The 19,034-nt window shown below is 41.6% G+C and overlaps 1 protein-coding gene across 5 annotated transcripts in view; it reads left to right on the top strand.

The window, feature by feature from the left end:
- The window catches only part of RCAN3 (RCAN family member 3), a 39,753-nt gene extending 24,810 nt beyond the window's left edge, over window positions 1-14,943 (top strand). For 3 of the 5 annotated variants that reach the window (XM_053898802.1, XM_053898801.1, XM_053898799.1), the window contains 3 exons: window positions 6,073-6,252; window positions 7,501-7,666; window positions 9,540-14,943. In XM_053898802.1, the coding sequence (XP_053754777.1) occupies window positions 7,501-7,666; window positions 9,540-9,724 (351 nt within the window). In that variant the 5' untranslated portion in view covers window positions 6,073-6,252 and the 3' untranslated portion in view covers window positions 9,725-14,943. Of the gene's footprint in view, window positions 1-6,072; window positions 6,253-7,139; window positions 7,227-7,494; window positions 7,667-9,539 lie in introns of those variants that run through there. The other 2 variants (XM_053898800.1, XM_019461823.2) reach the window with 2 other exon arrangements.
- Window positions 14,944-19,034: the final 4,091 nt, after the last annotated feature.

The raw sequence follows: 19,034 nt of genomic DNA, 5'->3' as shown, positions 1-19,034 counted from the left end.
CCTTTCCCTGGGTGGACACAGAGGCCTTACCTCTGACATCCATGAACCTGCTGGAGAGACAGGATTTGCTATCTCGGATTTACAGACAGACATAGAACATGAGAAATTTCCGGCCGTAGGACTCCAAAGATAATTCCACAGCTGGATGGATTGAGCATCGCTTCTGCTCAACAGTGAAATTGTTCCTTCTCCTTCGTACAGAAGTGGTGGGGTCCTCGGGTTCTTTTAGTCCAAGGCAAAGGGGTCCGGCAAAATCATTTTCACAATGTATTTCTCAGTGAAATTGATGAACCCCACATTCTCTGCTTTGGGATGGGGAACAGGGGACGGGGCAGTGGTATTTCCGGTAAAAGGTCAAGAAATACACGCTTAGCTGCCACCCTCATCTGTCACTCCCTGAAACCTAGCTTCGCACAAGACCTTTTCTGCTCTTCTCTCTTAATGGGTTTTGTGTGGCTCCTGCCCAGCTGCAAAGTACTCTTCTTGAGTTCCCAAGAAAGCTGTCGGTTACATGTTGTCCTCACATATTTTAGGTGCAAAGTATTTGTAGCCATTAAAAGAATTTTTTTTAATGTTTTGTTTATTTTTGAGACAGCATGAGCAGGGGAGAGAGGTAGACACAGAATCCGAAGCAGGCTCCAGGCTTTGAGCTGTCAGCACAGAGCCCAACACGGGGCTCGAACTCATCAACTGTGAGATCATGACCTGAGCGAGGTCAGACGCTTCACCGACTGAGCCACCCACGCGCCCCTGTTTGTGGCCATTTTTACTGCTGACTCATTGCGCCAGTGATTTCAGTGTATGAAGGCAGCGTCTGTATTTTGTGGAAAACTGTTATAGCAGGAAAAGCCTCGGGGATCGATTTTTAGGCACAATTATTTGTGTTACTCCTACAGATGTGGTACTGCCCGAGGGGACACGAAGAGACCACTGGAAAAATAGAATGGTCAATGGCGATTTGGGTTTTATGGGATCTTCATTTGCTTATCAGAAGTAAATGTGCAAGACCACCCTTTAACAGGATGGTGTTAATTTTATTTGAGAATTCAGAAGTGAATTCAAAAGTGAATTATTTCTAAAACAATTCTAAGGAGAAAAGTAATAATTTTGTTTCTGAATAAATTCTACTTGTCACAAGTTATTTTTAGGCCGTGCTAATTCCGACCTCCTGTCTGCAGTCTTCGAAACCCCTTTTGTGCTAATGCTAGGTTGTCAGGAATCTGCCTATTGGTACCTGTGGATTCACACAAGGGCGGAGCTACCAGCCAAGGGCGGAGCTACCAGCCAAGGGCGGAGCTACCAGCCAAGGGCGGAGCTACCAGCCAAGGGCTCTCACGTTGTTCCTCAAAAGGAAACAGTAATAGTTTTGCCTCCTTTTTTGTGTTCCCTACCGCACCTCATAGCTGGAGATCACACGTTTTTTGTTTGTTTTTTTTTTAATTTTTTAGATGTTTATTTTTGAGAGAGAGAGGACAAGTGGGAGAAGGGCACAGAGAGAGAGAGAGAGAGAGAGAGAGAGAGAGAGAGAGAGAGAAACAGAATCTGAAGTAGGCTCCAGGCTCTGAGCTGTCAGCGCAGAGGTGGGACTCAAACCCGTAAACCGCAAGATCGTGACCTGAACCTAAGTCAGACGCCCAACTGGCTGAGCCACCCAGGTGCCCGGAAATCACACATTTCTCAAACTGTATTCTTCATGAAAATGAGAGGGAAAGAGAAAGAACTAACAAAACTTAGAAAAAGCATACTGATCAGCTCTTGCTTGGCTTTGTTTTTGTATAATTCTGAATCCATTCGCAGATCTTTGAAAATAGGAGAGATCCATAGAACCCACTGCTACCTTCCTGTTATATTAGTTACAGTATGTTTCTGGAGTGAAAAAATGTTTTGAAAGGAAACAGGAGGATGTGATCAGGGAGTAGCTGTTTTGTTTGCAAGATAGTGTTACTATAACTACAAAAAATTCATTGTTGTGGGAATTAGGAATAAATATATGGTCCTCTTACCCTTGGCAAGGGAAACTGTTCAATGTATAGAATTACAAAATACTAATATTTTATAAATCATGCTTAATTCTTCCTTGCTTTTCATTTCCACTGCCTTCAGTGTTGATATTTCTTAACTGTCTCACGTGGGAATTTTAATACTTGCTTAGAATTCAAAATGTGAGCATCTGCCAAGAATTAAATAGAATGTAATTTCACAAAATCTCAATTCTAATTTTTTAAAAAAGTGACAAAGCCAACCATCTTTAAAATGGATGCTGAGGGGGGCGCTCAGTCAGTTGGGCATCCGACTTCAGCTCAGGTCATGACCTCACAGTGTGTGAGTTCGAGCCCCGCGTCGGGCTCTGTGCTGACAGCTCAGAGCCTGGAGCCTGCTTCAGATTCTGTGTCTCCCTCTCTCTCTGCCCCTCCCCTGTTCGTGCTCTGTCTCTCTGTCTCAAAAATAAATAAAAACATTAAAAATAAATAAATAAAATGGATACTGAGGAAACTATCAAACATGCCTGGAAGTGTTTATAATTATTAGTATTTCATATACTTGCATGTTCATATTTATTTTTAAGACCGATGTGCTGTTTAAAAATCCTAACTATATCTCTAATAATTTAGTTGCCCATATTACTTTAATATGTAGGAATAATATAGTAAATAAGAATAGAGTCAGTCTTAAAGTTCACCTCCCTTTGGAGCAGCCTGTGGTACATTGGAAATCTAGCACTCAGTGTAAGGTCTGACATACAATTGGTTGCTTAATATATGTAGGTTTTTAAAGTTTATTTATTTTGAAAGAGAGACATTGCAAGTGGGGAAGGGATAGAGGGGGGGAACAGAGAATCCCAAGCAGGCTCTGCACTGCCAGCGCAGAGCCCGATGTAGGGCTTGAACCCATGAAACCGCGAGATCATGACCTGAGCCAAAACCCAGAGTGGGTCACTTAACCAATTGAGCCACCCAGGCACCCCTTTAATTTTTTTTAAGTTTATTTATTTTTGAGAGAGAGAAAGAGGTGCAGAGAGAGACACACACACACACACACACACACACACACACACACACACACACAGAATCCGGAGCAGGCTCCAGGCTCTGAGCTGTCAGCACAGAGCCTGACTGGGGGCTCAAGCTCACAAACTGTGAGATCATGACCTGAGCCGAAGTCAGATGCTCAACCAACTGAGCCACCCAGGTGCCCCTTAATATCTGTATTTTTTAGATGAATGAGCAAAAATAATGTAATTTTTAAGTAAATTATGTTTTCTAAATCACAAGGGATATTTGAACATTAGAAGAATAAATATTTGATCACAAATCATTTCACATTTTCACATTGGGAAAATATTGCAAAGTGGTAGGAAAATATTCAAACTGAGAGAAGTTAACAAATGATTTTTAATTCAGTATCAACAACTAATTGAAGGTTCTGCACATAAACCAAAAACAAAGGTATTTTTCAGGTTCCTTTATTATGTTATCTTTGGCAAGCCTAAGGAATATTTCTTAAAGTATTGAGAATTTTCTTAGGTCTGTTTTGTTACATTTCACTTATTAAATTGCATAAAAGTAAAGTTAATGTTGCTGTCCCAGTAATTGAAGTTGGGTTTTTTTCATTATTGCCATTTATTAACAAATGGGAGTAGAACCATTTTTTTTTTCTCAGCCTTATAGAATAACTCGCTCTTTATTGCTCTATTTCGTCTCAGATGTTTAGGATAGATATATATATATATAGTTATTTTTTTTACCAAACAATGCTAATTTTGTAGAATTACATATTCCCAAATGAACCTTGAGAACAAGATTTTGTTGTTTTGCTTTTGTAAAAGAGGGACTATGGCTGTAGGATATTATGTGTCTTTAAAGAAGATGCTAAATGCACATTACTAGCATCATTCATAGAAATTCTATCCAGGGGGGTAAATAGAAAATGAAAAAAAAAATTGAAAAGAAAGCCAAAGAGGAGAGAATATGAACATAGAAAATCTGAGGAAAGTAGATAAAATAAGATGGAGGACATCCAAAAATAACAGTAATCACAACAGTGGACTAATTCGTCCAATTAAAAGCTAATGACATCAAAAAGGTACATTCACAGGGGCGCCTGGGTGGCTCAGTCGATTGAGCTTCCGACTTTGCCTCAGGTTGTGATCTCATAGTTCATGAGTTCAAGCCCCAGGTTGGGCTCTCTGCTGTCAGCAGAGCCTGCTTGGGATCTTCTGTCCTCCTCGCTCTCTGCCCTTCCCCCACTGCCTGCCCCCCCCCCCCAATAAACTTAAAAGGTACATTTATATAAAATGTTCCCCTGACGCTAGATCTCAGGGAACTCTGCCATTCCAGGTACAACTGGGAAGTACCCTTCCCCTAAAAAAGTACATTTATATAAAACTCTAGAAAATACAATCTAATCTAGAGTGATAGAAAAATGATAGTCATTGCTGGTGGGGTGGGGCACCTCATACATAAAAGTCATTTGTGCTGAGAAAAGACTTAAATTTCAAAGGTAAAACCATAATACTTTGAGAAATGATCTAGGAGAACATCAATCTGAATATAGAAGGATTTCTCTTTCTTTCTTTCTTTCTTTCTTTCTTTCTTTCTTTCTTTCTTTCTTTCTTTCTTTCTTTCTTTCTTTCTTTTGAGAGAGAGGGAGAGCATAAGCAGGGGAGGGGCAAAGAGAGAGAGGGAGAGAGAATTCCAAGCAGGTTCTGTGCTTGTAGCACAGAGCCTGATGTAGGGCTCAAACCCACGAACTGAGATCATGACCTGAGCTGAAGTCAAAAGCTGGACACTCAACTGACTGAGCCACCTAGGCGCCCCTAGAAGGATTTCTTAAGACACAGAAAGCACAGAAGGAAGAAACTGATAAATTCAGTAATGTGCAGATCTAAAACTTCTGTTTCTCACACACACACACACACACACACACACACACACACACACTAAAAAGAGCTGGGAAAAACATTTATGGCCCATTTAATTGACAAAGAATTAGTATTTCTGTGGAATTTCCATGACTCAATAAAAAAAGACAACCCAGGAGAAAAATGGGCAAAAGATATAAACAGGCATGCGACATTAACAGGAGTCCCAAATAACCAATAAACAGGAAAAGAGGCTCAACCACAATCTTCAGAGAAATGTGAATGATAGCCAACATCAGAGCCCATTTGCAAGCCCCCACCTCCCATTAATAAAAAGCCCGTATTAAGCAAAGATGCCTGCAAAGATGTGTTGACAAAGACATAACCATAGCACATGTCTGCTCTTAGTAAACTGGTACAAACACTTTGGGAAACTATTTGGCGGTATCTGCTGAAGTTAAAGATGGGCCAAGTGTAAGGCCCACGAATTCCACTTATAGGTGGGTCCGCCAGGGAAACTCCTGCATTTAGGTACCAAGAGATGTGTGCAAGAATGTTCATGGCACCACTGTAGCAGACAATATGGGGCAGTCCAGATTCCATCAGCATTGGATAAATCACCGTGTGGCTCTTGGGTGGAATACTCCGTAGCAGCAGGAAAAAAAAAACGACTTAAAGCTACAAGGAAGACTCTTAGGAGCAGAATGTAAGGGAAAAAGCTCACAAAAAGTCACAGAAGCGTACATGCAATGTGGTTATGTCTTTCAGGACATAAATAAATGTAAAACTATCAAGAAAAGCAGGGAATAATAAGCACAAAACCCAGAAATGGTTACTTTGAAGGAGGAAACAGATGAGCTGGAAAAAGCCAGTCTGGCTCAGTGGGGACTTCAAACCAGTACAGTGTTCTTGTTCTGTGATTGCGTGTATTTAGATCTTTGTTTATACTTGACATTTGTTTATTTTATAATTCGAACCTATACAATATTTCATAAAGTTAATTACTTTTAAAATAGGTGCAAATTACCGAATTTAGCCCATGACAATGGGATACCTATGTACACCTGCAATAAAAGTACACGTTTTTGGAAAAACGGTAAATCATGAGTTCCATCCCATTACTTACGTTTAATTAAATTTCCTTTTGCTAAAGGTTTTCCTTCTTCTCCCCCCTCCCCATTTCCCCTGCCCTGCTGCTCCCCGATTTTTAGGAGAGATTTGAAGCACTTTTCACTGTCTACGATGACCAAGTGACATTTCAGTTGTTCAAAAGCTTTAGAAGAGTCAGAATAAATTTCAGCAAACCAGAAGCAGCAGCAAGAGCGCGAATAGAACTCAACGAAACAGACTTCAACGGGAAGAAGCTGAAGCTGTATTTTGCACAGGTACAGGTGGACAGGGAGGGCACTGTTCTCTCAACCTCCTTTCCTCCCAAAGTACCGTCAGTTCTCCATTTTCTTGCTTATTGCATCAGAGGTCTTTGAATCCCAAGCAGCAAGTAATGTAAAAGTATTTTTCCTTTATTTTACAGATATAAAAATATTTATTAAGCATATTTTCCCTCCTAACTCTGTTTTGCTTATACTGATAGTCAAAGGAATTCATTTTTCTGGGCACCATTTCTCAACTGGTGAAGCCCTGACACCTTAAGATCAGTGAATTAACTTTTCTCCCGTGCACTTGTGATGTGACATCCTTGGGAGAATTGAGAAAATCGTCTCTGAAACCGTTTCTATGTTGTGTGATTCATACGAGACCCCCTCACTGAAAATGGCTGCCAGCCTAGGGATAACCAGGGGGGTAGCGAGGACCGTGCAAAAAAGGCTGTTTCTGGGAGCCTGTGGGTTACCAAGAACCGGAAGTGCTTACTGTTCTAATCCCTATTGGTGGAATTCTCTGAAACTAATTTCTCCTCAGAAGAATTGATGACATAAAGGCTTTTGACCTCTATTCATGTATTAAGTGGGCTGTTTTACTTTCAACTGATGCTTTTCCCCCTTGGTCTTAACTTTCAAATTAAAAAAAAAAGGGGAGGGGGAAGTACCTGAGTGGCTCAGTCGGTTAAGCGTCCGAGTCTTGATTTCAGTCCAGGTCATTATCTCTGGGTTCATGAGTTTGAGTCCCGCTTCAGGTGCCACGCTGACAATGTAGAGCCTGCTTGGGATTCTCTCTCTCTTCCTCTCTACCCCCCTCCTGCTCTCTCTCTCTCTCTCTCTCAAAAATAATAAATAAACTTTAAAAAAAAAAATAATAATAATAAATAAACTTTAAAAAAGCAGAAAACCTAGATGACAGTTGTCAGGATATTTCAGTGGAGCTGCTTGAGACGCAGCCGATGTGACCTAATCTCTTCTACAATCGGCATGTAGGTCTCCTACCATTCATTGTTCCTTCATCTGTTTGTCAGTTGCTTCTTCCAGGCAGCTGTCGAACACCCGGTGTGCGTGGGCTCTGTGCTGTGCACCGTGTGTGCCCCGGGGTAAACTAAACGGACCGGCCGCCTCTGGGGGGTGCGGGCTGTGGAGGGGGGCTTGGCTTTCGTGGTCTGCGAAGAGGTGTCACAGCCTGAAGAGGAAAAGGAAGAAACAGCCCCATGGCAACCTGGTCTTGAGAACCTCCGTCCTTCCCCACAGGTACAGATGTCCAGTGAAACACGGGACAAGTCGTATTTACTGCCACCCCAGCCAGTCAAACAGTTCCTCATCTCCCCTCCCGCGTCGCCTCCGGTGGGGTGGAAGCAGGGGGAAGACGCGACACCTGTTATAAATTATGACTTACTCTGTGCAGTTTCCAAACTGGGACCAGGTAACAAACTTTCATCTTTCCTTTTTTTTTTTCCCCCCCCAAGAAACTTTTTTGTTTTTGAGAGAGAGCAGAGGGGGAGGAGCAGAGGGGTGGGAAGGGAGAGAGAGAGGGAATATCTCAGGCAGGTTCCACACTCAGCCCAGAGCCCGATGTGGGTCTGGATCCCATGACCCTGGGATCATGACCTGAGCCAAAATCAAGAGTCTGATGCTCAACTAACTGAGCCCCGCAGGCATGAAAAACCTGAGAAACTTTTGTGTTAAAGGCCATATTCAGCGATTTGTGTTCTAGCCAACTGGTAGCAACACGATCAGAGTGGAGGATAAAGTCAAATAAACCCGGGTTCAAACTCTAGTGTTTGCTAACTTTGTGATTTTTTTTTTAAGATTTTAAAAAAATGTTTGTTGATTTTTGAGAGGGAGAGAGGGGGACAGAAGATCTGAAGTGGGCTCTGTGCTGACAGCAGAGAGCCAGATATGGAGCTTGAACTCAGGAACTGTGAGATCATGACCTGAGCCAAAGGCAGACGCTTAACCGACTGAGCCACCCAGCTGCCCCTTTAAGATTTTATTTTTTAAATAATCTCTACACCCAATGTGAAGCTTGAACTCACAACCCCGAGACCAAAAGTCACATGCCGGTTGCCCTGCGAACTGTGATCTTCAGCAAGTTACTTAGCTCCAATTTCTGAACCTGTTTTCTCATCTAAAGTAGTGGTCGTAATAGCTCCCATTCAGTGTGGACTCAGTATAAGGATTAAATGTTATATACATAATACTCAATAAATGTAACCACAGTTTTAACTGCTGCAGATTCTACTAGTAATAACAGGCCGTTAGTGAATGTTGGTTACCTTGTCTACACTGAAGACTTACTTCAAGGAATTGGTGGCAATACCAAACCATTCCTTCTAAATTCTTCTACTTATTTTCATTTCTTTTTCTTTGATTTCTCTCATCTCTTTAAAATAATATAAGAAATCAATGCCATTGCTGGTTGTCCACCTACAATAATATTATGCCTCTTATAGAGGGAAACAGGCTTTTTAGGGAGGTGGCTTACTGTTGTTTTTAGACATTATAGGCTATATCTTAGATGTATGAGGTCCTATAATAAAGGGCTTGCTTGGGGCATCTGGGTGGCTCGGTGGGTTAAGTGTCCGACTTCAACTCAGGTCATGATCTCACAGCTTAGGAGTTTGAGCCCCACGTCAGGCTCCGTGCTGACAGCTCAGAGCCTGGAGCTTGCTTCGGATTCTGTCTCTCCCTCTCTCTGCCCCTCCCCTGCTCATGCTCGCTCGCTCGCTCTCTCTCTCTCTCAAAAAACATAAATAAACATTTAAAAATTAAAAAAAATAATAAAGGGCTTGCTGATGCTGCCTGGCACCTTACAAGTCTCTCCTGCAAGAAAACCAAAATCATCCTAAAGTTAAGCAGTTCACTCATACTGTTCATACAACAGTAATTAGCATTTCCATTTTAACTACCAAGACCTCAGTACCCCTCACCAGCTAATTTCTTAAAAGGGCAAAACTGGGGGTGCCTGGGTGGCTCAGTCGGTTAAGCGTCCGACTTCAGCTCAGGGTCACGATCTCACGGTCCGTGAGTTCGAGCCCCGCGTCGGGCTCTGGGCTGATGGCTCAGAGCCTGGAGCCTGCTTCCAGTTCTGTGTCTCCCTCTCTCTCTGCCCCTCCCCCGTTCATGCTCTGTCTCTCTCTGTCCCAAAAATAAATAAACGTTAAAAAAAAAATTAAAAAAAAAAAAAAGGGCAAAACTGTCTAAGAACCTTCAAGTATCCTATCTCTCGTGCCAAAACTGAGTGGAACAAGAAGTTTTAAGACACAGACACCTGTTCTTGCCGTTTACCTCCACAGGAGAGAAATACGAGCTCCATGCAGGAACTGAGTCGACACCCAGCGTGGTGGTTCATGTCTGTGACAGTGAAACTGAAGAGGCAGAAGAAACAAAAAACCCCAAACAGAAAATTACCCAGACGAGGCGCCCCGAACCTCCAGCCGCAGCACTGGGTGAGCCCCAGACCTTCGATGGGGCGCTGTGAGGCCGCTGGTTGTGGTGCCAGGCAGGTGCCCTTGTGGGCTCAGCACCGGAGCCCCGTGCCCCTCTGCAGCGTTGCCGGTCATTGGCGCTGATCCTGTGTGTGGGGGAGGCTGGGAGTGAATGGGGCGCGGTGTGTTTTGCCACCACGCCTGTGCTGCAGACATAGCCCTATCAAGTCGTGGCGGATTTTACCTGGTCGCAATTTTAACAGATCTTCCGAACAGCACACGAAATGAAAGGATTGGCCCCCAACGCGTCACAACTCTTGACCATTTTTTAAGCGGTAGCAAATTAGGAAATTTGGCTGATTTCTGGCTCCCTCCAGCAATGGTAACTTCCCTGATTCCATTTCGCATGGGGTACCAAAAAACTAAAGCGGTAGTCACCGAGCTCAGTACCATTTTTATGAATTTAAAAATAGTCTTACAATTTCAATAATCTGCTGTGGGTACTTTTGTAATGGTATAATAGCTTCCAGCTACTCTGTTGATCAAAGGTCAATTGTTCCTCCATATACGTGAAATTTTTTGCACGGAAAGAAATCTGAAATGTAAAGTAATTGATAGAGAATCATTTTTCTCAAGTAGTTTTTTCTTTAGCTTTGGGGAGGAAATGCCAAATTCACTTTGACTATGGGGATCACATAGTACAAATCCGTGTGGGTGTTAGTCTCTTCCCTGTTACTGTTAAACTTCAAGAGGACGGTGACGCACAGACCACTGTTCCCAATGCACCGTCCCTCCCAGAGAAAGAACTGCTACTTTGGAAGTAGGACATACCACCAGAGAGTTTGACTGACGAGGACCTCAGGTGGCTCATGCGATCTGCCATGTGGGACCATGTGCTAGCCTGTAGCATACCCAACTGTCTTTAGCCACCTGTTGAGTTTTTCAATGGTAAACATTGTGTGTGTCATTCATTGACTTTAAAGTTTTTTTCTTAATGTTTATTTTTGACAGAGAGACAGAGCATGAGTGGGGAGGGGCAGAGAGAGAGGGAGACACAGAATCCGAAGCAGGCTCCAGGCTCTGAGCTGTCAGCGCAGAGCCCGACGCGGGGCTCGAATTCACGGACCGTGAGATCATGACCTGAGCCAAAGTCGGACGCTCAACCGACTGAGCCACCCAGGTGCCCCTTCATTGACTTTAAATTAGAAAAGGTACCGATAAGGTTTTCCAAAGACCAATGTTTAATGGCCTATTTAAACATTTTCCAGTTTCCTTTGGAAGAAAAGACACACGTATTCTTTTCCGCTGAGTTAGGGAAAGATGGGGGAAATTGAGATCATTCAGATAGTCAGACTTCTGTTCCTGGTGCGGTCTTTTATACTCTGGCTTACACTTGGCATTTTTCCCTAAAACAGAATCGTTTCTTACTTGTGTTTCAGGAGTGGATAGTGGAAGCCCCTAAAGCAGAAGCAAGCATCTTTTTAACTTTCTGTGGTCTGTTCAGACTTTGTAATCCTTTTATAGAAAAGTCTCATAACTAAGAAAACCTGGCTTTGGTCAGGTGGCTCTGCTGAGCTCTGTTCACTGTGCTGTTTCCTCCATGTGTCAGATGTCTGGAGCCCCCTGGCATGTGTGTGAGGGGCCGCACATGGGAGTTTGGACCAATAAACCAAGGAGGCTGTGCCCACATGGAGAGAAGAACACAAATTCATGCCAGGATGTCCGTACATTTTTGGTAGCATGTTTTTGTGGGTTAGAGGTTCTTATTATGGAGAGATTTATCTCTGAGGACTTAAACTGTATTGCCAAAAAAAAAAAGTTTTCTATATTTTACTTGCCCTCAAATTCTCTAAGATGATACACTCTCCTCTTTATAGATGTTCGCTGCTACTAAGCTTCAGTATAAATTCAGTTGAAATTTGAGATCTCATAAGCAGTTTATTAAATTCAGATAATTGTTTGGCAGTTTAACTGACAGTCCCTTGATACATTTGCTTTGCATTCTAAATTTCCCATTTTGCCAGTTTTCAATCTTACCTGGCTACACTAATCATTGCAGATTGGACCCCGTCAGGAAATGTGTGTATTTTCAACAGGTGGGAATTAAAATTTTTCCTTTTAGGTAATGTTTATTAGCTATAATTTTCTAAGTAATCAGAATCCATGATGTTTTATTATTTGGCGTGGCTTTCATGGTCTTCCTTCCAATTAAAGAATAGTCTATCCCTAACTTACATAACCTGGTTTTAAAGTCAGGCAGTGCAAATTACCTGAATATTTTCTTTTTCTCTGTTCTTATTTTTTTGAGAGTATTGAATACATTGAAAAACTTAAATCAAAATAAATATATATTAAATATAAAATACGTCATATATATTAAACTTTTCTGAATGGAAAACATTAATATTTTCATTGCCTCTAATGTAGTTCCATAAGGTGAATGCTAAAAGAAAAACTCCTAAATGCCCATAAACTTTTAACTATTGTGAAATTAACCAGTTTCTCAACAAGTATGATGGGCTCTGTCCTTTTTTTGGCCATTTTTATATCCAGCTCATGTAACCACCTTATAAGAGATGAGGCTCGTGTTCTTTTTTTAAGTTCCTTTTAATACGTTTAGCTACATTTTTCTTCTCTGAAGTTGAGTTACTACTTAGATTGAACTGATAGTAGAGTAGCTATGTGCCCTTTGGAAATCATAACTTCTTCTCGGGAATCAAATTACTTAGAGCATTGTGAGGAAAGAAAATGATGCTTTGTGTTAGGAAAAAAACAGTCTGTGAGGGATAAGAAAATCATAGCACTTAATGAGAATAGTCAACAGAACCTGCAGTGCGATGGCTCTTCCGTTCTAGGTTCGTGCAGCATACCCACCTGATAAAACCAGAAATCAGCCCATTTAAGAAGTGTGCTGGTGTGAGGATCGACTAGTTGAAGGTTCTAAGAGGCAGAAAGGGTGTGAACAGTTCCCTTGCCCTCGGGAGCAGAGAGCAGGAGAGCAGACTGATCTTCTTACTGTCTGCGTCTTGAGACTTTATACACTAAACCTGTCCACATAACTGAGAGCCCAGTAAACGCTACCAGGAACTTTTAAGCTCAACAAAATGGTTCAGATAGAACATGGTGTGTTTGAATCAGAGCTGCCGGGAGATGGGACAGGAACAGCACTGTCGCTCTTTTAGAAAATGGTCATTTTGTTTCCCACTCCCAGCGATTTCGTCTCAAAAACTGTTGTGATCGAAAGTGAAGACTAGATTCTCTCAGAACCTGAGCCACTGTGCTGAAGGAGGCTTTGGAAAATGACGTACTCTACTCCTCCTGTGACACAGACGAGAAAACTGAGGTGATGCGACTTGTTTCAAAGCTCGCAGGGACTAGCTTGGATTCCCGGCTCCCGTGTTTGGGCCTTTTCTACTTTTTTCTTGCGGAGGCCTCTTTAGAGGCCCTCAGAAGCAGTGAATCTCTGTCATAAGAAAACAGACAGACAAAAAAAAGGGAAAAGAATTCTATCTCCCCCTGAAGGGATACAGTGAACAAGAAACATCAGATGAAGGTAGTGACTTAGTAATTTCATGAGTGAAGTTATGTTCCGTGTTTGTGTTTCTGTTGTCATCGTGCTGTTGGGATTGGAATCCCATTAAATAATGGCATTTTGGTAGCCAGCAATTATGGTGACATTTTGTGTGGGCTCTCCTAGATTTTAGTCGTAACGAGATTAAAATATAAACGGCCATACTTGAGATGTGACTCTCAGGAAGCAGCGTGACATCTCGTCAGATTTGGAAGCAGTTTGCAGTGGAATATGACACCATTACCCAGTGCTTGTAAAAGGTTGAAGACTGACCTGTGCTTCATGTTTCGAGATAGACTCTTTTACAGACCATAGCTTTCTTTTTAAAAGGGAAGATCTCAAACATAATTAAGCAGTGGAAAATGTATGATTTTCTTTGGTGCATCAGAGTCCCCTGTCTGCTGGTATCTGCCTTTTCTCTGAAGATGTGTACTTTTAATACCTGTCACCCAGGTGAACGTGGTCAACCTTCCTTCCCCCCCACCCCCCCCCCCCACTGTGCTCCTGTTTTCCACCTGCATCTGCATTGTCCTGTATGAAAGGAAACAAATTACTTTATCCGTGTGACAATATAAAGGAACAAAAGGTGAGGGGATGCATTCCTCCCAGCTGGAAGGTAAGTCCATTGTAATAGAAGCTCACTTTTTAACAAATTAAATACATTTGAAGAAAAAGGTTTATGAACCTTGTTCGACAATATGACAAGTACGCGTTTGCTTTATGAACTCCCCTTGGGGTCCGGGCCAGCCAGATCATTTTCATTGGAACGCCATCGTTGTGTTTAACCATGAATCGGGGAAATGCCAATACCTTGAAGAGTGTTGTTTTTATTACCAAATACACAAGCCACAAAGCAACAGGAAGTTGCCACAACTGCTAGGTTTTACCGACCAAAAAGATCATAAAAACGGTCACGTTCAAAATAGAAGTTTCCAGCCAAGCTTAAGAAAAACGAACATTGAGCTGAGTCCAAGTGTCTCCATCCATTTAAACAGAAGTGTAAAGACCTTTTACTACATTAGACACGTGGTCTCCCTCGTAAACTGTGTTTCCTTTTGAAGCAAAATCAATTATGGGCCGCAGACCCTTGGAGTTTCCTGCACCGCTTCGACTGAATGTTCATTCTGTCATAACGGAAGATCTCTATGCAGATAATACGCGCTTTCCTGTATTGCTTCCTATTTAGTGCCCAGGCTGCCTACCCCAGACTGGGGACTGCGGAGAGAGAAAGGTGGCTACTCCTGTGGCTGCGCTTTCCTCTTCCCACGGCTTGTCACCCCGAGGTGGGGGCCCCAGACAGGAGGGATCCACGTTTCTGCTGCCAGCGCACATGTCCTCCAACTGTATCTTCATCGAACCCAGGAGTTGGATTGCCATTTTATCTGAACATGTTTGTGATCTTGTGTTATCTTCATGGGCACGTTACTTTTCTGGTACTATAAATTATAGTGAATATTCATTGTACTTCCGAAAACTGGTCAGTAATTTATATACATGTATTCCGTATTTTAGTGTGCTTGAAGTGACAGTCCGTAATTCGTAGTAGTTCGTTACTTGTCAACTTTGGCTATCCTGTATTTTTAGGACATGTAAACGTTCCTTGTCCTATCAAAGTGACAAAAGCAGAATGTAATTTTTTTGGAATCCTTGTGATTACTTGTAACAAGTTTTGTTTTTAAAGCTAATAAAAATAAAATGAGGTTTTTTTTTTTTTTAATCCATCCGTTGGATTGAGTTCTTGTACTATTGTTAATAACTGTCATTTACACTGGGACACCTGGCTGGCTCAGTTGGTAGAGCAGGCAACTCTCGATCTCTCGGGGTTGTTAAGTTTGAGCCCCATGTCGGGTGTGGAACCTACTTTAACTAGTAGATTCCAGTTGAACGTTAGTACTGTGCCGTGCCAGAGTTAAAGGTGTTAACTCACTGCAGACTCTGGAAATAACCACGATGGTTTGAGTTCTTTACCAAGAAAAGTTTTCTTACCTGGGTTTATCCTCAGTTAAAAATGATTCATTCCAGGTAAAGGCTTATTTTCTGTCTTGGTTTAAAAACCAAAAACCCTCCAAATCCAAATGCTGAAGCTAAAAATGACTGTAAAGCTTATCTAGTGCAGTGATTGTTTCACTATATACTTCATTCTTCAGCCATAGAGCTCTATTCTTTGTTCCAATGAAATCGTACATAAAGTGTAATGTAAAACTGATTACCAAACAAAGGTGAACAGCTGCTCCCTTTGAAGGGACTGAGGGAGAAGTGAGGACCAGAAGGGTATCTAGCCCCTGGGAGAGCTCAGCAGAACAGTCCCAAACACCAGTCTGTCCAGCGGCTGCCACATCCCCACGCATGCGTCTTTATGAGTAAATGCCCAAGAAGAATTGCCAAATTCATACATCTGGATGGTAGCCAACCTGGGACTAGAACCATAGTTTCCTGCCTCCGTTCCAGGTGGACCATGCTCCACTACTCTGTTAAACTGAAATCTTTTGGTTTTTTTTGGAAGAATTAGGATTCAAAGCCTCTTAAAATTGTTAAGTGTTTTGTTTCAGTAAAACTAAAAGCGGATTAGTCCCCAACGGTTCTCCTTTAAACAGATGTTTTTTCAAGCTGTGTTCCTCAGGGCTGCCTCCAGGGGGAGCCAAGCTCCCAAGTCAGTGGGACCTTGCACCCTGCTTCAGACCCACCTGCATTCCTTGTGCAGAATGGCGTTAGCATGAGATTGCACTTGAGCTAAGGATTCCTGGGCTGAAACAACAACTTGTAGAACCACTGCAGATAACCTGAGGATAAAATGATTATTTTAATGCAGAATAGAAAATAGAAGAATAAAGGTTTAAGTAATTTACCTCATGAAAATAGACTTGACTTGGGACACCTGGGTGGCTCAGTCCGGTGAGCATCCAACTTCAGCTCAGGTCATGATCTCATGGCTTGTGGGTTCAAGCTCCACATCAGGCTCTGTGCTGACAGCTCAGAGCCTGGAGCCTGCTTCGGATTCTGTGTCTCCCTTTCTCCCTGCCCCTCCCCTGCTCACGCTCTGTCTCTCTCTGTCTCTCAAAAATAAAACATTTAGAAAACAAAAATTTTTTTAAATTTTTTAATTTATTTTTGAGACAGAGCATGAGCAGGGGAAGGGCAGAGAGAAAGGGAGACACAGAATCCGAAGCAGGCACCAGGCTCTGAGCTGTCAGCACAGAGCCGACGCGGGGCTCAAACTCACGGACTGTGAGATCATGACCTGAGCCGAAGTCGGACGCTTAACCCACTGAGCCACCCAGGCACCCCTAGAAAAAAAAAATTTTATTTAAAAAAATACACTGACTTAAAAGTGAAATTCAACAGTGTATGTGTCAGAGTCCAATTATCACCAAGACACATGTTAAACTAGATAGCAGGAGTGGGCAGAAATTCCCGCTGCCTTTTCTGAACACATCACAATATGGTTCTAATTTAGAAGGAGAAAGGATTAAAATTCTTATACACATGAGCAACATCTCAAATCTTCCTAAACATCTCCCAGTCTTCTAAGACATAGAAGGTATAACTATAAGTTAGTTGTAGATTAAGTATTTAGATAGTTATGTTATTTGTGAAAAGCTTATGGTCAAAATGCCTGGGAAAGTTGACTAGTTTCTGTATTGCCATGCTTCTAGGAACTTTTTAATTTTAATTTAATTTGAGAGAGTGCAAATTAATTTGAACTAGGATATACCGTGTTTCTCAAATCTAATTAGCGACAGAGCCCTTTTGCCCAGAAGTGTTTCATTGCATTGCTGTCCGGGGAACATTTAGAGAAACATTCTACTAAAATCTTGACATGGAGTCTGATTAAAGGGTAGTTTTGTGAATTAAAATTTCTTTATTAATTTCTCTAAGGAGGACAGTTATGAGGTTGGGGTAGCAGAAGGGCCTTCCTGATTGAATAAATGGGAAAACCAAGTTGATAAAACTATTAGAATCTACAAAAGTTCAGCAGAGAATACAAGAATAACTTAGAAAAACCAGTAGCATTTCCTTACACCATCAATGACCAATATATAAGCAATAACACTCATAATTGCAACAAAACATCAGCATAAACAAACTTTCGAACTCTAATAAGGACATGATAATTTAAGTACCTGCTTTTAAGTGGGATAACTTCATATTTTAGGAATGTCAAATTTTTTCCAAATTATAAATGCAATGGAATCTTTGTCAAAATTCCAGCTATATATTTTTTTACACTACACTCATTAAACTTATTCTAAAAGAATAAAAAAAAAAAACAGTTACGACAACCTTAAAAAGAAAAAAGATGCATGAGTTGCCCTAACAATATTCAGACAACCTACAAAGTCACATGAGATTGATACAAGAAAAGTCAAATTTTTAAAAGAAGAATAGACACAGACCAGTGTCTACGTAAAATGTAAAAAAATTTTAAGTTTATTTATTTATATTGAGAGAGAGTGCAAGTGGTGGAGGGGCAGAGAGAGAGAGAGAGAAAATCCCAAGCAGGCTCCGCACCACCAGCACAGAGCCCAACGCGGGGCTCGAACCCACAAACCATAAGATCATGACCTGAGCCGAAGTCGGACACTTAACCGACTGAGCCACCCAGGCGCCCCTGCAGAAGATTTTAATATACCATAGAGAGGCATCATAAATAAACAGAGAAAGGCTACACTGCCTGGTCGATGGTGCTGGGGGAAAAGGTTTAGTATAGGTAGGTCAATAAAACTTGGTTCCCCGTCAAACACTACATACAGAGATGGACTCCAGATGGCTTAAAGACCAGAATATAGAATGTAAAACTATGGAGTTAATAGAATGGGTTGTAGGAGAATGCCACTGTGACCTAGAGGAAGGGAAAGACTTGATCAAACTTTAAAAGCATAAGCTATAAGGTTAAAATTATTTGATTACATCAGAACTAATGATTTAGTCTGTGAAGAATGCCATGGACAGTGTCGACAGATAATAGGGAGAAGATATTTGCAATCCAAATACGGGATAAATAAATATATGAGGTGCTTTGGCAAATCCAAAGGAAAAGCATCCCAGTAGGAAAATGGGGTAAAGGATATGAACAGCAATTGACAGAAAAGTAAAGGGGGCCTGCAAGAGACCCTCAAACCCAGTAATCAGATATGTGTAAAGTAAAGCGACAAGATGCCACTTTATACCTACTGGATTTTCAAAAATGTAGAAAGTAAATAATGCCAAGTCTAGCCAAAGGGTGCGGATACAGGAAACCCAATGTAACACAGGTGGGAGTGTTGACTGGTTTAGTTATTCTGAGGAACGATGTGGCAGGACTTAGTCATTTCAATAAGAACAAAATCTTTGACTCAGCAGCTCTGCTCCGGGAATATCCCAAAGGTATTATTCCCAAAGGTATTATTCTCAGATGGGTCCGGAAGGAGACACAATGAGAATGTTTATTGCACCATTATTTATGGAAGCAAGCTGCTGTCCCCTTCTGGGAAATCGACCCCACGGAGAAGCATACAACAGAGTAGCCATCTACCCAGCTACATGGATGCTAGACCGCGTGACGAAAGTCATCAGTGAGATGTGTGTGACACTTGAGTCACGTAAATTAAAATACGAAGATAGTACTGTGCTGTGCAAGAATATATACAAATAAAAAGATCTACGTTAACCACATACGTACATACTAATACATAAGAGGCATCTTATATGGATCAGTGATGATGATGTGCTGTGAACTAAGAAGTCTGATTTATTACTAGACTTTATATAACCTTTACATAGTCATTAAAAAACTATTAATACCTCTCTTTTTC

The sequence above is a fragment of the Panthera pardus genome, unplaced genomic scaffold (assembly GCF_024362965.1).
Source record: "Panthera pardus isolate Hobbes unplaced genomic scaffold, ASM2436296v1 HiC_scaffold_11, whole genome shotgun sequence".
Taxonomy (NCBI): Eukaryota; Metazoa; Chordata; class Mammalia; order Carnivora; family Felidae; genus Panthera; species Panthera pardus.
Note: the sequence above shows the minus strand (reverse complement) of the source record. Positions and strands in the feature narration are given on the sequence as shown.